Source organism: Garra rufa, chromosome 23 (genome assembly GCF_049309525.1).
Source record: "Garra rufa chromosome 23, GarRuf1.0, whole genome shotgun sequence".
NCBI classification, from domain to species: Eukaryota; Metazoa; Chordata; class Actinopteri; order Cypriniformes; family Cyprinidae; genus Garra; species Garra rufa.
Window position 1 is genome coordinate 33794417 of NC_133383.1, and position 15112 is coordinate 33809528.

At 36.3% G+C, this 15112-nt stretch overlaps 1 protein-coding gene across 1 annotated transcript in view; it reads right to left on the reverse strand.

Moving 5' to 3' along the window:
- The window catches only part of map3k1 (mitogen-activated protein kinase kinase kinase 1, E3 ubiquitin protein ligase), a 97660-nt gene extending 83780 nt beyond the window's left edge, over positions 1 to 13880 (reverse strand). The window contains exon 1 of the mRNA XM_073829292.1: positions 13450 to 13880. Within this exon, the coding sequence (XP_073685393.1) occupies positions 13450 to 13880 (431 nt within the window). The remainder of the gene's footprint in view (positions 1 to 13449) is intronic.
- Positions 13881 to 15112: the final 1232 nt, after the last annotated feature.

The window sequence follows — 15112 nt, forward strand, 5'->3', positions numbered from 1 at the left end:
AGAGGCCTCCGCTCATTAGACAAAACATGCTAAAACACTCCACAGAGACAATACAAGCCACAAAGACACAGCACCACATTGCTGTGCTTGAAATTGCGTTTAAAATTTAAAATTTGTTTTTGGAATGCAGAAAAGGGTATTTAGAACTTTTTAAACTTTTTAGAACTTTTAAAGTGATGATGTCACCTACTGTATTTACACTTCATGCATCTTGAGCAATCAAACTGCTATTCGATTTGCACATTTTGCACATTTTTCACTCACAAAATAGGTATACAGCAGTTAACATTTGAAGTAGATCAAAACCTTTCATCAAAGCTGCCAGAAAACCAAAACGATACCTGTTCTTGTCTTGCCTTGATTTTTTGATCCACTTTAAATGTTGACTACTGTAAATCCAAGCTTCAATTTCTGTGCTGTGTAATAATACAGGGCAGTATTTATGCAGTATTTAATTTATTGAGTCTAGAAATTAGCAAAGTATTATTGCAATTTCCCTACTGTGGTGTAAAGTAAAAATAATATACCTATGAAAAATTCATTTTAATTTATTTTACAGTGCAATTGTTTTACAATATACGGCTATTACTGTAATTGTTGTTTTTGTTGTTATTATTATTCATATATTGCAATTTGTTTGGCTTCCTAAAACACCAGTGTGAAAGTAATTTAGACTGAGATATCACAAATAAAAAGAGGGTTGAGTTCCCTTTTAAGTTCAGGTACAAGTCAATTCACTTTTTTTGACTTAAGTTTTCTTAGTTAAGAACATGGGTTGGAGCTCTTAATTTTGAACTCTCAAGGTGCATTACATAGAATAATTTACTTTAAAACATACAAAATTTTAATTTTTTCCAAATCTACATTTCTTTTTTTTTTTTTTTTTTTTTTTAAATATTGCATCGTGGACTTCATAATGCAATATTATTGTATCATGACATTTTGATATTGTTAAATCCCTAGTCATACTAATGCTGTAGTATCTGGGAGCAGACATTAAACACTTATTTACTTTATTTATTTATGTACACCTTAAACAAACACATGCATTTACACTGGGTCTTAAACAACCTAGACTTGTTCTTTTCACTGACTGTAACTGTAAATGCTTTGGTAAAGTCTTTAGGTACATTAAATATGCAACATTAATTTAAAACTTAATGCATTTTAATAAAGCTGTGAGCTGTGAAGCATAAGTTAAGACCATGATTTTCTAAAACTTTCTTTACCACTACCAAAAACTTGAGACTAGGCATGCAAAGACATACTGGCAATTTACTGTATGGCCAGTAACTTAAAACAAATATGTATCTCAAATATATCACAATATGATTTTCAGATTTTATTACTCCAGACTCCAAAATAATGACTCGAGAGCCACTGGCTTCTAAAAATAAACATTTAAAAGTGAAATTACAGAAAGCCTGAACAAAGATGGCTGTTCAGAAGAGTTTCAGTTCATTATGTGCATAGCTTCAGACTTCAGCTTTAAACAACAGTCTGCTTTGTGCTGTGATGATGGGACAACACAGTATGTAATGTAGACTAGACTTTAAACTACAAAACAGTTTTTATAGTTGTATTCAATAAACTTTTTTTCTCATTTTATTCCAGTAACACTTGATGTATTTGCACCATATAAACAATTGTTTTCTCTCAAGATGTCAAGCAAGTTGCTTTCACTGTTAGACATTTTTTTTTCCAATGCGCTGCTGTTCACTTTCAGAAATTGTGGTAATGTTTTTAAACATAGTTCATCCACTTATCTTTTCTCAGAAGTTTTCCCACTGACCGATGCATCCAACTGAAACTTTTGACATTAAGGTCTAATTCATACCAAATGCAAGACAAAACTGCAAGAGGAACAACAGCTGAAAGATCACATCTGACAAAAATGTTGTTATTAAAAACAAACCCATACCCGTACAACACGTGGTGCTGATTGACAAACACAATTTGTCAATCAGCACAAGGTAACAGAACACAGGATTAAGCAAGCTTAAGTTTCTGTCTAAGCAATACAAACAAAAACGTAATCTTTCGACATTTCAAAACGGTTCTACAACAGCAAAACCACAGCCTTAAAATTTACACACTCCTCATAAGAAGGGAATATCTGCCTGCCTGGCAGATATTTCTGCATGGATGAAGGAACACCATCTACAGCTCAAATTAGGGCTGGGCGATATGGCCTAAAAATAAAATCCCCGATTTTTTTCACAAAAAATCCGATTTACGATTTAAATCGATTATCGCAAGTGACTCTTAATGAACGGGAAATTGAATCATTTCACTAGATTCGTTTAAAAACGCACGTTCATTCATAAACGAAACACCGCTGTGTTTGAGTGGAGATGCGCTGCGGCTCAGCTGTGACTTGTTTCAGACCACTTTTGACGACAATGTAAGTCACTTAATAATAACTTCTTGTTTATTTAACTGTTATAATAAATCAATATCTCGTTTACAAACTCCCTTAAAAATGATTAAAAGCTGTCACTCATCTTAGTTCTCAATCTCACAAAGCTCTATTATAATAAACGAAGCTACTGCCCATTCAGTCTCTTATTTACACTCTCTCTACACTTGAGATACATTAGTCAATGTGCAAAACACATAGAAACCTTTGAAGCTCCACTCAGCGCAAATACAAATATGCTGGTCGCACTCAATATGCAAATAATTCGCTATTGTCTTCAATCATCTCTCTACTCTGTTTATGTGATAAGTGAAATTGTATGTAATATAACAGGCTAACTTGCTAGCAAGCTAATCATGTCCACTTAGTGACTCGCGTTATTTTACCAGAACGCGTTATTTGTTTTCCGTTCTGAATACAGCGGTTAGTTAGGCGCGCCATCATATGGTCGGACAATATTGCCTCTTAATTATTCTGCCATTGGTGCAATTACAATGTATCTAATATTTTTATTAAAAAAATCGCGATACCTCGATTTAATAAAAAATTAAATCGTCTTAAAACGTAAATTCGAATTAATCGAAAAAATCGAAAGAATCGCCCAGCCCTAGCTCAAATATAGCTAAGACTGAGCTCCTTTTCTTTCCTACCACTCCAACTTTACAACATGACTTCTCCATCCAGCTAGGTTCATCAACAATTACCCCATCGACTTCAGCCAGAAATCTTGGTGTAATCTTTGATGACCAATTGACTTTTAAAGACCACATAGCTAAAACTGCTCGATCCTGCAGATTGCATTGAACAACATCAGAAAGATCAGGTCCTTCCTAACAGAGCATGCTGCACAACTCCTCGTACAGGCCCTGGTCATTTCCAGGCTGGACTACTGCAATACTCTTTTAGCTGGTCTTCCAGCATGTACAATCAGGCCTCTACAAATGATTCAGAATGCAGCAGCACGACTGGTCTTCAATGAGCCCAAAAAGGCCCATGTCACACCTCTCTTCATATCCCTGCACTGGCTACCGGTTACGGCACGCATCAAATTCAAGACACTGATGCTGGCATATAGGACAGCCACCGGCTCATCACCTGCTTACCTCCATTCACTACTACACATCTACACTCCCTCCAGAAGCCTGAGATCCTCTAGTGAAAGACGCCTCATTGTACCACCACAGAGAGGCATGAAATCACTTTCCAGAACATTCTTGTTCAATGTTCCTGCCTGGTGGAATGATCTTCCCACACCTATCCGGAATGCAGACTCCTTAACTGTCTTCAAGCAACTGCTGAAAACCCATCTTTTTCGACACTATTTGACTCAAAAATAGGGCTGGGTATCGTTCCAAAATGTTTGATACCGATACCGATACCGATACCCTGAATTCGATACCGGTTCCGAACGATACTTTTTTGATACTTTTATTTTAAGAAATGTATTTTAACAAGATTACTTTTTCAGGATGTTTGTGACACTTTCACATCAGGCTTATCTCTAAGACCAATAAACAAAGGAACAAAAGCACAAAATGAACAAAGTGTAGTTAAGACAATATAACAGTGAATGTTTTTTTTATAAAGTTCAAACAGTTTTAACTCAATCAGATTTAAGTATTTGTGAGGCTCACTGCTGCTTAAAGGTTTAGTTCACCCCAAAATTTAAATTCTGTCATTAGTTATCTACAAATGAAGATATTTTGGATTTAATCCAAGAGCTTTCTGATCCTCCCATAGATAAATCTTTGAATAAAGTTATTTTTGTTTACTTTGCACACAGAAGTATTCTCGCAGCTTCATATAATTATGATTGAACCACTTATATCACATTGACTTATTTTGACTATGTTTTTGGTTCCTTTCTGGGCATTGAAAATGCATATCCAGTAAATATAGGAGAATCAGAAAGCTCTTTGATTAAATCCAAATGATCTTCATTTGTGTTTTGAAGATAAACAAAGGTCTTATGGGTTTGGAACAACATTAGGGTGAGTTATTAATGACAGAATTTTCTTTTTTTTTGTGAACTAACCTTTTAAGATCACCTGAAATCACTCAACAGTTCTTCAGAAAAATTAGCATGTAGCACCGATATTGATTCTTCATGGTCGATTTTGATTGCCGATGTTTTACAAGCAAATAGGCTGATTCTGAAAGTCTTTTTAATATATTTAGTTTACACCTTAAGCAAGGGACAAGAATGAATGATAATATGAGTAGATGAACAATATGTTTATTTTCTCTATTATAGGTACAGCCATTTAAATTAGAGGCAAAACCACTGCATTTAGATTAAAATCTAAATAAATGACAAAATATATTATAAATAACAAAAAATAAACGACACAGTTCTTTCTTAGTCGTGCAGACAATAAATACAGCTATAATCAAAATAGGCTATAGCCTACTCTTTCAAAATTCAAAGTGCAAACAGAGACCGAATCTTCAAGCATGATACAGAGCTATTAATAGACAACTACACAATTTATTAGCCCACATACTAATAACAGCTTCAAGATTTTATGTAGCCTAATTTGCGCGCATTGGGGAGTCGTTCTCTAAACGTGGGGTATTAAAATAGCTTTAAATGCGTGTGCGCTTCTTACTTTTGGTTTCGTTTCAACGATCCCGCGAAACTCGGCGGTGATGAGCGTGCATTCTACAATACAAGAGATTACTTTAACAAAATCCTTTGAAAGTGGGAGGACACACACGGGATTTTGAAAAGCGTGTCCCCAGTGAAAATTATGCCCTTGCGTGAGTGCAACTCTGCCGCCGAGTTATCGTTTGATGTGAATGTATGTCGCGTTGTACCTATACTGAGACTATATTGAGACTGAGGCGCCAGAATGTGTCTGGTGTTTTCTCATATTTGACGTGTTGCCAGTCTTGGACGCGATAACCTTTTTACAAATATTGCATCGCACGCTGTTGCCGTCAATATTGGCATAATGTAGCAATACTTTTGATCGCTTATACATCTTTTGCGTTAAATTTATGCTATGCTTTAAAGTATAGTGTACATTACAGCCTCACATTTGACAAGCTCTGGGCGAGTGGGCGTAACCGCCGTAAACTATTGATTTTCAAGGCAGCCTCGCCGCAGCTAATCACCAGCATTTGATCCGGGCACGTTAAAGATACCGCACGTTTTCTAGCTCACTGACGTTGACAAGATTATATCCTTGGGTATCGAAATTTGGTACCGAACGAAAATTATTTTTTCGATACTCGATAGTATCGAGACAATTCGGTCGGTGCTTAAAGTATCGAACTCGATACCCAGCCCTACTCAAAAAAAAAAAAAAAAAAAAAAACCTTTGTTCTCCTCTCTTTATGGATCTTCCCTTTCTAGCCTGTACCCATCTAACAACGCCTGATATATGGTATTTTTGAGCACTTCCTATGTTAAATCTGTCTCCTTAGGATGAATCACTTGTTGTATTCCCCAATTGTAAGTCGCTTTGGATAAAAGCGTCTGCTAAATGAATAAATGTAAATGTATTATTTAACATTTAATTATTGCTAGGGGTGTAACGATATTACAAACCGAACCGAAATATCGCGATACACCAACCACGATACGTATCGCGAAACTCTCGTGGCGTACCGCGGTACTCTCACGCCCCTTGCTGCCCAATTGTTGAGGTTGACATCACTTGTCTCTAACTAATTTAACCAATTTAAACATCTTTATTTGGTCTCATTTGATTAAATTGTATTAGTAATGATGAACGACCGGACATCAATGACAAACAATAACTAGCGCAGCAACGAAACTTTGGTGAGCATAATTCTGATTTTATTACTTAACATGACTGAAAACAGACAGTATCAAGTATCAAGCTCGTGCAGGCTATCTGACTCACAGAAAATAATAGGCTCAACAGCATACACAAAGAAACAAGCATGAACAAAAATACTGCGGTAGAAAAGCACCATTATGATTGCAAATATGACATTGATTTTATACAACAGTAGTTCAATAAACTAGTAGTTTATATTAACTGACTTACATTTTAGACACATCATTAACCGTTTTTGCAAACGAAATAGTTCTAAGCAACAGCAGAAACTCCTTGAATCTCCGAGCAGCACAGCGGTATTTCAGTACTGAATGATTTAGCATTTTTTTAATGAATCGAGTCAGTGAACGAACTGGTTGAATCCATCTATGGTTGAATCCGTGACTCGCTCATTAAGACAGTGACTACTGTCACCTATTGGTGGTTCGATTTTATATTTAAAGGTATTGCATTTTTCCAATATTTTAGATTTATGTTTAAAAAAAGTATAACATAGTGCAATTTTACTGTGTAAATGCATTTTTTGGAACCTCTTATCTTCATTAAACAGTCTAAGTAAATACAGTTTTATATATTTTTTATTTAATATTCAGTTTTATAATATTCTAATTTGATGTATTGATAATTTAAGAATTTGATGTGAATGATGACACATACAGTTAGTAAGGTTAGGAAAATGAGGTTAAAAAGGTGTCCTAGAAATCAATTTAAGGCAATTATCACAAATATTCAGGTTAAAGTAAGACCTTATAGAGTAGTGATGAGACTATTGCTTCAGAATGGATTAATTTACAGCAAAAAAAGGCTTTTTTTTGCCACGGATAAGTAAATTTTTCATTTGGACAAGTGAATGTCTAATTTACTTGTCCGAAGGACAAGCCCATTTCAAAGCTTAATGTTAATAAAGAAAAAGTTTAGTTGTTCTTTTTATTAAGTGAATCTATTGTTCCTTAGCATTGCAGTCAAGAAACCGAACCGAACCGAACCGTGGCTCCAAAACCGTGAACCGAACCGAATCGTGCCTTTGGTGTATCGTTACACCCCTAATTATTGCAGGTTTGCGTTGAATTTCACTGTTTTTATTCATTTTGAGGAATACTGTATCTGTTTTTTTAGTGAGTGAGAAATTAATGCATGTTACTTTAGTTCTAGAATAAATGTGAACATCTTACTCAAAAGCTCTCCTGTCCCCATGTTGAGAGAAATTGTAATCAATAAATGGGGGGGAAGTAACTGCCGTTACTTATTTGAAAAAGTAACTCAGATATTTTCTTGTCAATTAAAAAGTAGTGCATTACTTCACTAGTTACTTGGAAAAAAGTAATATTATGCAACTTACATTACTTGTAATGCGTTACCCCCAACGCTGCATAAATGTACCTCTGTTCTGTCCCTTTTAACACACCGTTTTGATATAAAAAGTTTCCTCAAACTGAGAATTTGCAGAACAGGCTTCAATCCCAAAGAAACATACGTGCTAGTACTAAAATAAATACTATGAGAATGCTAAATTTATCCTCTAGGTGAAGCGTAAAACTGCACTAAATGCAATATGAAGAAGTGTCACATTTCACACTCAAACACTACTGAATCACTCCCTCAGCGAGCGTTTACGACGCCACATACACCCTAGATCTTTATTTTAGCCTGCCGCGGACTCCCACGAGAGGCTATATTTGTCACAATAAAGCTCCAGAGGACCTCACGAGTCTTTGGGAGTCTTTTTACAAGCATGAGCTCGTCGAGTGGACATTTCCAACAGGAACAATGCCAGTCAAGAGCGTGTTTGAGAGCAAACGTTTGAGGAGCGCCAGCTCAGCGCTGAAGTCATTCTGGCCCCAGATGTTGGTCTGTAGCTAATTTGAGGGCGGCCCTGGAAAGGTCAGTTTTAGAGATCTGACAGGCCACCATTAACACAGACAGGCCAATGAATCACATGCTCTTTATAGGACACGAACGAAACAGTAGATACTTCACAAAACTAGAATGTGCTGCATAATCATACAAAATGTATTTTACCTGCTAAGACAACTAGCTGGCGTGAACATTCAAGGTTTTAAATATTCAAGATGAAACTGCTTCAAACTATTTTTGATACATAAATGTGCTAGTTTCATTTTCAATGTATTTCCTTAAATACAGTCATTAGTTCCGGTTGTCTAGTTTGATTGGTCCAGCAGAGTCTGATATAGCAGTCCAACAGCACTGGGACTTTTTCACTGCTTTAGTCAATTCACATTTGCTCCAGAACGTCAGTATGCATCAGTGGTGGGAGTTTTCAGAGACTCTTTCAGCAGGTTACACTGTTCCACCAGTAGTAAAGTAACTATCTTACCATTTTCATTGGCAGAGCAAGAAAACAGACAAACTTTGTTTATTAAAACGGTTATATAAATGCAATAATCAGACAAACGACAATTAAAAAGTCATTGCAAGTTCTAACGTGCCATTTTTTAATTAGTAAAGCAGGATAAGACACATCTTCTGAAATAGCAACAGTTGATCCTAAATTCAAGATGTAAGAAAGTACACTCTTAAAAATAAAGGTGCTTCACGATGCCATAACAGAACCTTTTTGTCTAAATGGTTCCATGAAGAACCTTTAACATCTGAAGAACTTTCCTGTTTCACAAAAGGTTCTTTGTGCCAAATAAGGTTCTTCAGATTATAAAAAGGCAAGCAAGAAATGGCTCTTTAAAGAACCTTTGACTGAATGGTTCTTTGTGGAACCAAAAATGGTTCTTCTATGGCATCGCTTGAAGAACCTTTTGAAGCACCTTTATTTTTAAGAGTGTAGCACCGCACACAAGAGGATCTTTGGGATGCTTCTTGGTCTTTCTTTAGTTATTTACATGTCGGTTAATCTATTAACTGTACAAAAGAAATTTCAAATTCACAAGAGTATGTTGTGCCCACATTTATAAAAATAAAAATAAAAATAAAAAATAAAAACACATACAGTTGAGGTCAAAAGTTTACATCCACCTTGCAGAATCTTCTAAATGTTATTTATTTTATTTTTTTACCAGAATAGGAGGGATCATACAAATGCATGTTATTTTTGATTTAGTACTGACATGAATATGATATTTCACATAAAAGACATTTAGATATAGTCCACAGATATATTGGTTGAACTTATAAAAATTATAAAATATAAAGTTTACATATGCTTTGAACCCTTTCCAACAACGACTAGATGATTTTGAGATCCATCTTTTCACACTGAGGACAACTGAGGGACTCATATGCAACTATTACAAAAGGTTCAAACGCTCACTGATGCTCCAGAAAGAATACACAATGCATTAAGAGTTGAATTTGAAGATCAGGGTAAATTTAACTTATTTTGTCTTCTGGAAAACACGTAAGTTCTTCTGTAGCTTCTGAAGGGCAGTACTAAATGAAAAAAAATTTATATTTAGGCAAAGTAAGAAAAATGTACACATCTTCATTTTGTTCAAAAGTTTACACGGCTCTTAATGCATTGTGTTTCTTTCTGAAGCATCAGTGAGCGTTTGAACCTTCTGTAATAGTTGCATATGAGTCCCTCAGCTGTCCTCAGTGTGAAAAGATGGATCTCAAAATCATCCAGTCATTGTTGGAAAGGGTTTAAAAACACAAAAACACTGAAAACCAAAGAATTTGTGGGACTTTTCTGAAGAACAGAGGGCTTTTTAACTGTTCAGGACAAACAAGAGACTCATGAACAAAACAAAAAACACAGCTGTGGATCATTCAAGTAACAAGACAGTATTAAGAATCAAGTGGATGTAAACTTTTGAACAGGGTCATTTCTATAAATTCAACTATTATTTTCTCTTTTGGACGATATGTAAACATCTTTTATGTGAAATATCTCATTCAGTTCAGCAATACATAAAAAATAGCATGCATTTTGTATGATCCCTCTTATTCTGATAAAATAATTAACATTTTGCAAGGTGCATGTAAACTTTTGACCTAAGCTGTGCACTACTGGTCAAACATTTGTTCATTTTTGAAGTTTCTTATTCTCATAAAAACAGTGTGAAATATTTATTACAAATTGTTTTCTATTTTAAAACATTTTAATATATTTATTTCTCTAATGCAAAGCTGAATTTTCAGCATCATTACCATCTATCACCTCACACTCTTATTTTACTAGATCAAATGCCCGTTACATTTACTTTTCTAGAGATAGTACCCCATCTTCTTCAGCACTGGACCAGCCATCTATGCCTAACGAGAGTGGTCAAACCCCCGCCACATCCGCTGGAAACACAAACAAATTAATTACGATTCTGTGGGCTGGGAACACCCAATGGAAGCACACCAACTGTGTCAAGCACACAGGAAACTCTGGTGCCCAGCACGGGCACACCGGACAATGCTGGAAAACCACGCCGTTATTTCACAACGTCAAGCTCCGATTGCACTTCTGCTGAGAAATATGAAGCAATTCAGGCCACATTCACAAATGACATAACAAATGACTTCGGTAATAAATCACATCCAGTATTTCTGCTTAAGAAAACAAGGACTTTGGAAATCATCTCAAGCATTCAGACTTGGGGGAAAAAAAAAAAGTTTTTCACAAGGGCCTATTTACACTTTTCACTTCATGCATTTTCTCTGAGCAGAGAACTCAGATTTGTTAACACCGTTTATTTGTGACCCTGGACCACAAAACAAGTCACAAGGGTCAATTTTTACATTGCTGTATGATTTGTTAGAATAGGAGAAAATCTCCTTTAAAGTTGTCCAAATGGATTTCTTAGCAATGCATATTACTAATCAATAAATAAGTTTCTATATATTTACAGTGGGAAATTTACTAAATATCTTAATGGAACATAACATTTACTTAATACCCCAATTATTTTTGGCATAAAAATAAAATTTGATCATTTTGACCCATACAAATGTATTTTTGGCTATTGCTACAAGCTACTTAAGACTGGTTTTGTGGTCCAGGGTCACATTTACACTTGTATGCGATTCTGCAAAACAAATAGACATAAGACCCTCAATTACTGCACTATATGCAAATTGTGCACTTGTCCAGTTGAGTCTAGAATGAGTCTCAAATTACTTCCCAAAGTGGCTTGTATAACCAGAGGGCATTTACACTTGGTCTTTTCACAACTGGACAGCTATATGATAAAAAAACAAATGCATGAAGTTATGCTGCCTTAAGGTTTTCTCTGTGAGCTCTATGGGTGTCAAGCTAGTACTCATTTTTGTATAATATAGACATCCAATGCCACAACTTTTCCATGTTTAAATGCTTTGACCTGTCCCACTGAGACAACTATTAGTCAGCCAAGCTGATTCACATGAAAAGTCTAAACACTGTGACTCTGTGGCATCAAAACATTACTGTTTGTTTGAGAACTCCAACACAGCAACACTGTATCTCAACCAATAAAGTGAGTTTGGGGCCGAAGCTCAATTTGCCATCTAATGGCAGCTCGAAAACAACCATTATTACATTTTATTTGGGTGCCAATATTGGTGTACAAGTTCAATGCTTCCTCAACTTTAAGATGAGTAAAAACAGCTCAAGAAATGTTGAAAGACGCTGCTTTGATCTCTCAACGAGTGGATGAGTTGTCTTACTAGATTACTCAAGCAGGAGAACATCTGCTTCAACAGCAGCGTCAGAAACGGACACTGTTCAACACCTGTTGTTCTCATCAGGACTGTTTCACCTGTAACGTTCACTCCAGCCCACATGAACACACAATGACTGATGCTCCAATTCTCACCTGAGGGGAAATAGCGGTAAATGAATAAGCTCAGTGACGTAAAGCACGGTTTGAAGTCACTGTGAATTCCTATATGGCTTATAAACACCCAAGAGAGAGACAATAAAACTGGAAAAGCAACCAGGCTAATTAAAGGTAACATCATGTGACAATAATATGCATGGACTTCAATATCAATCTCACATTTAAACATAAACATGTCATGTAGTAGATATGTCTACAGTAAATACAGACAAGTCTTTATACAAAGACTCAAATATGTGACCCTGGACCACAAAACCAGTCTTAAGTAGCAGGGGTATATTTGTAGCAATAGCCAAAAATACATTGCATGGGTCAAAATTATCGATTTTTCTTTTATGCCAAAAATCATTAGGACATGAAGTAAAGATCATGTTCCATGAAAATATTTCGTAAAATTCGTACCATAAATATATCAAAATGTAATCTTTGATTAGTAATATGCATTGCTAAGAACTTCATTTGGACAACTTTAAAGGTGATTTTCTTAATATTTCGATTTTTTTGCACCCTTAGATTGATTTTGAAATAGTTGTATCTCGACCAAATATTGTCTTATCCTTACAAACCAAACATCAATGGAAAGCTTATTTATTCAGCTAGCTTTCAGTTGATGTAAACATCTCAGTTTTGGAAAATTTACCCTTATGACTGGTTTTGTGGTCCAGGGTCACATATGCTCCAAATGTAACTCTCAAGTATTGTCCGGGAAAACAGAGCTCACAAAGGCATGCAGTTTTTTTTCCCCCAGCAGTTTCTTTAGGTTTCAGCTTCCATTCATCTCTCATTATCTGTACAGTCTCAAAGCCTGCAGCTCATATTGCAGCAAATCCTGCGCTCGCAGTCTTCCTTCTGAAAACAACTGCCATTCAAACCTGCAGACGCTCAACTTTCTCACATGATAATATTCACACATCTTCATTGCACATCCCACACAGAGCTGAACATGAGACTCGGGGGCCAACAACACATGAACTGAACACATTAGAAACACAAATGTCTGAGAACTGCGTTATAAAAACAGCTAAAAATAAAATGGAAAACTATATAGGAGGATGTTTGTTTACCAGTTAAGTTTTTCAAACAAATAGCCATTTGCGTCAATAACAAAAATATTTTGAAACGAAGTTGTGAGCCACAAAATAGATTTGTAAACTTTTTAATGAGTTCAGCTCACACTTTAAAATTCCCTCTGATCCGCAAATATAAAGAAAACGCCTGAAGTGTCTAAAGAATTGTAAAAGTCACTTGCATTATAACTGTCACTTGCAGTATGACTGAATAAAATGTTAAGTTACTTGCAACACGTCTTTAATCTTTCACACACACATAGAGCTCTGTCAAAGAAAAGGTACGCTTTATCGCTTATCATATGCGTGTGTAAAGTTTCTCCAAATGCATCTAGCACAGAAACACGTCTGAAGAAGAGTTTAGGAGTTATTTTTACCTGTTGTGTGAAGCGTTCACGTCCACAGCAGCAGCAGCAGCTCCTCCATGATCAGCGCTCGGACTCTCACTGCTGCTCTTTAAAGAGCTTTTCATCCATTCCTGAGCACTATTACACAGATTATTGCTTGTTTTGTCGCTGAGCGGCGGGTCGGCGAGGCTCTGCTGCAGTAAGGCGGTCTGGATCGAGCCGGGACCGGACACCGTGAGGAAGTGCAGCGCTGCGGTCCCGCTCTCGCATTTATCCAGATCCACACTCCGCACTTTCCGCCTCCACTGTGAACTCTCCCCGGAATTTCTCTTCACTTTCCCGCTGCTGTTCGGAAGTGTGGAGCCGCTGGAACTGCCCTGAAGTCCGTTCCCGACGTTTGTGCCGCTACCGGAGTCTAATAATCCGCCTAACGACGACGTCCGGCTCCCCGCCGTCGCCATTTTCTGTTCTGAATTTTTGCCACTTAATAGATTCTATGAGAGAGGGAGTGGCGGGAATTTGGGGGAGGATGAAAGGGCGGGGCTTTTGGGTCGATGGGAGGGGTCATACGCAAAGTGTGAGGGACTCCTTTGGGAACTTACCTACGTGCACGGTGTCATACAACTTAAAGGGATCATCTCATATTATTTTCTTGATCTTTTGAAATAAATGTCGAAAACTATGAAAACCTACTGTAACAATTTTCCCAGTTTTATTATTTATTTATTTCTCATTCTTTAGGTTATTATTCTTATTTATTATTATTATTATTTTAAAACCTAAGTTTATTTTAAGTATACTTAAGTTCAAGTATATTTTTAAGTATACTTTATGTAGTAGTTATAAAATATGAGTGTACTAGTAGTATACTTTTAAGTGTACTATTTCAGTACTCATTGGGACTAAATTGGCCCAATTTCTAGTATGTAACAGTATACTTTTATGCAGGGTGCGATTTGTGAAAAAAACAGAGGGGGGGATGCTTTTGAAAACTTTTTTTCTCTCACTCCATAGGCAGAAGTTAACCAAACTGTAGTGTAATCTGTTAACAACGCGCATTATATACCGGTCTTTTTAGGCAAGAACCAGATAATGAGTGTCAGGTCATGAAATGTTTTTAATACGACGACGAAAGCTGTATTATGTGATCACAGTTTTAAAAAAACATCGTAAGTTAGGCCTATTAATAGTAATGATTTAATTTCAAATGACGAATACATTTTATAGAGAAGGTGAGCAAAGTATCAACGGAGCTGTTTGGAAACTCCGAATCAGTAAACCACTGCGGCGCAAAAAGATTCACTGTTTCGAAGCGCTCCAATCGAATCGCGAATCATTTGATTCAGAACGTTCGACTTCAAAGTGCGTATGGCGAATCATTTGATTCAGATCGGGACGTAGCAGCTGCTTCGCGGGACGTTTTATCCCCACCACGGATAAAAAATAATTCAGCAGAAGCAGGGATGCATAGACCCCCCATCCCCCCGTCAAATCGCACCCTGCTTTTATGTATACTTTAAGGGGTTAAATTGGGATTTGTTTTGTGGGGGGGCTCTATGGTGGCAGGCTATATATATATCAGCTCAGCTGTGACATAAATCTGCACTTTTTTATTTAATTCAAGTTAATTTCTTTTTACATTTATATTTCCCCCTAACTTCATTAATACTGCATGTTTCATTTAAAATTCTTA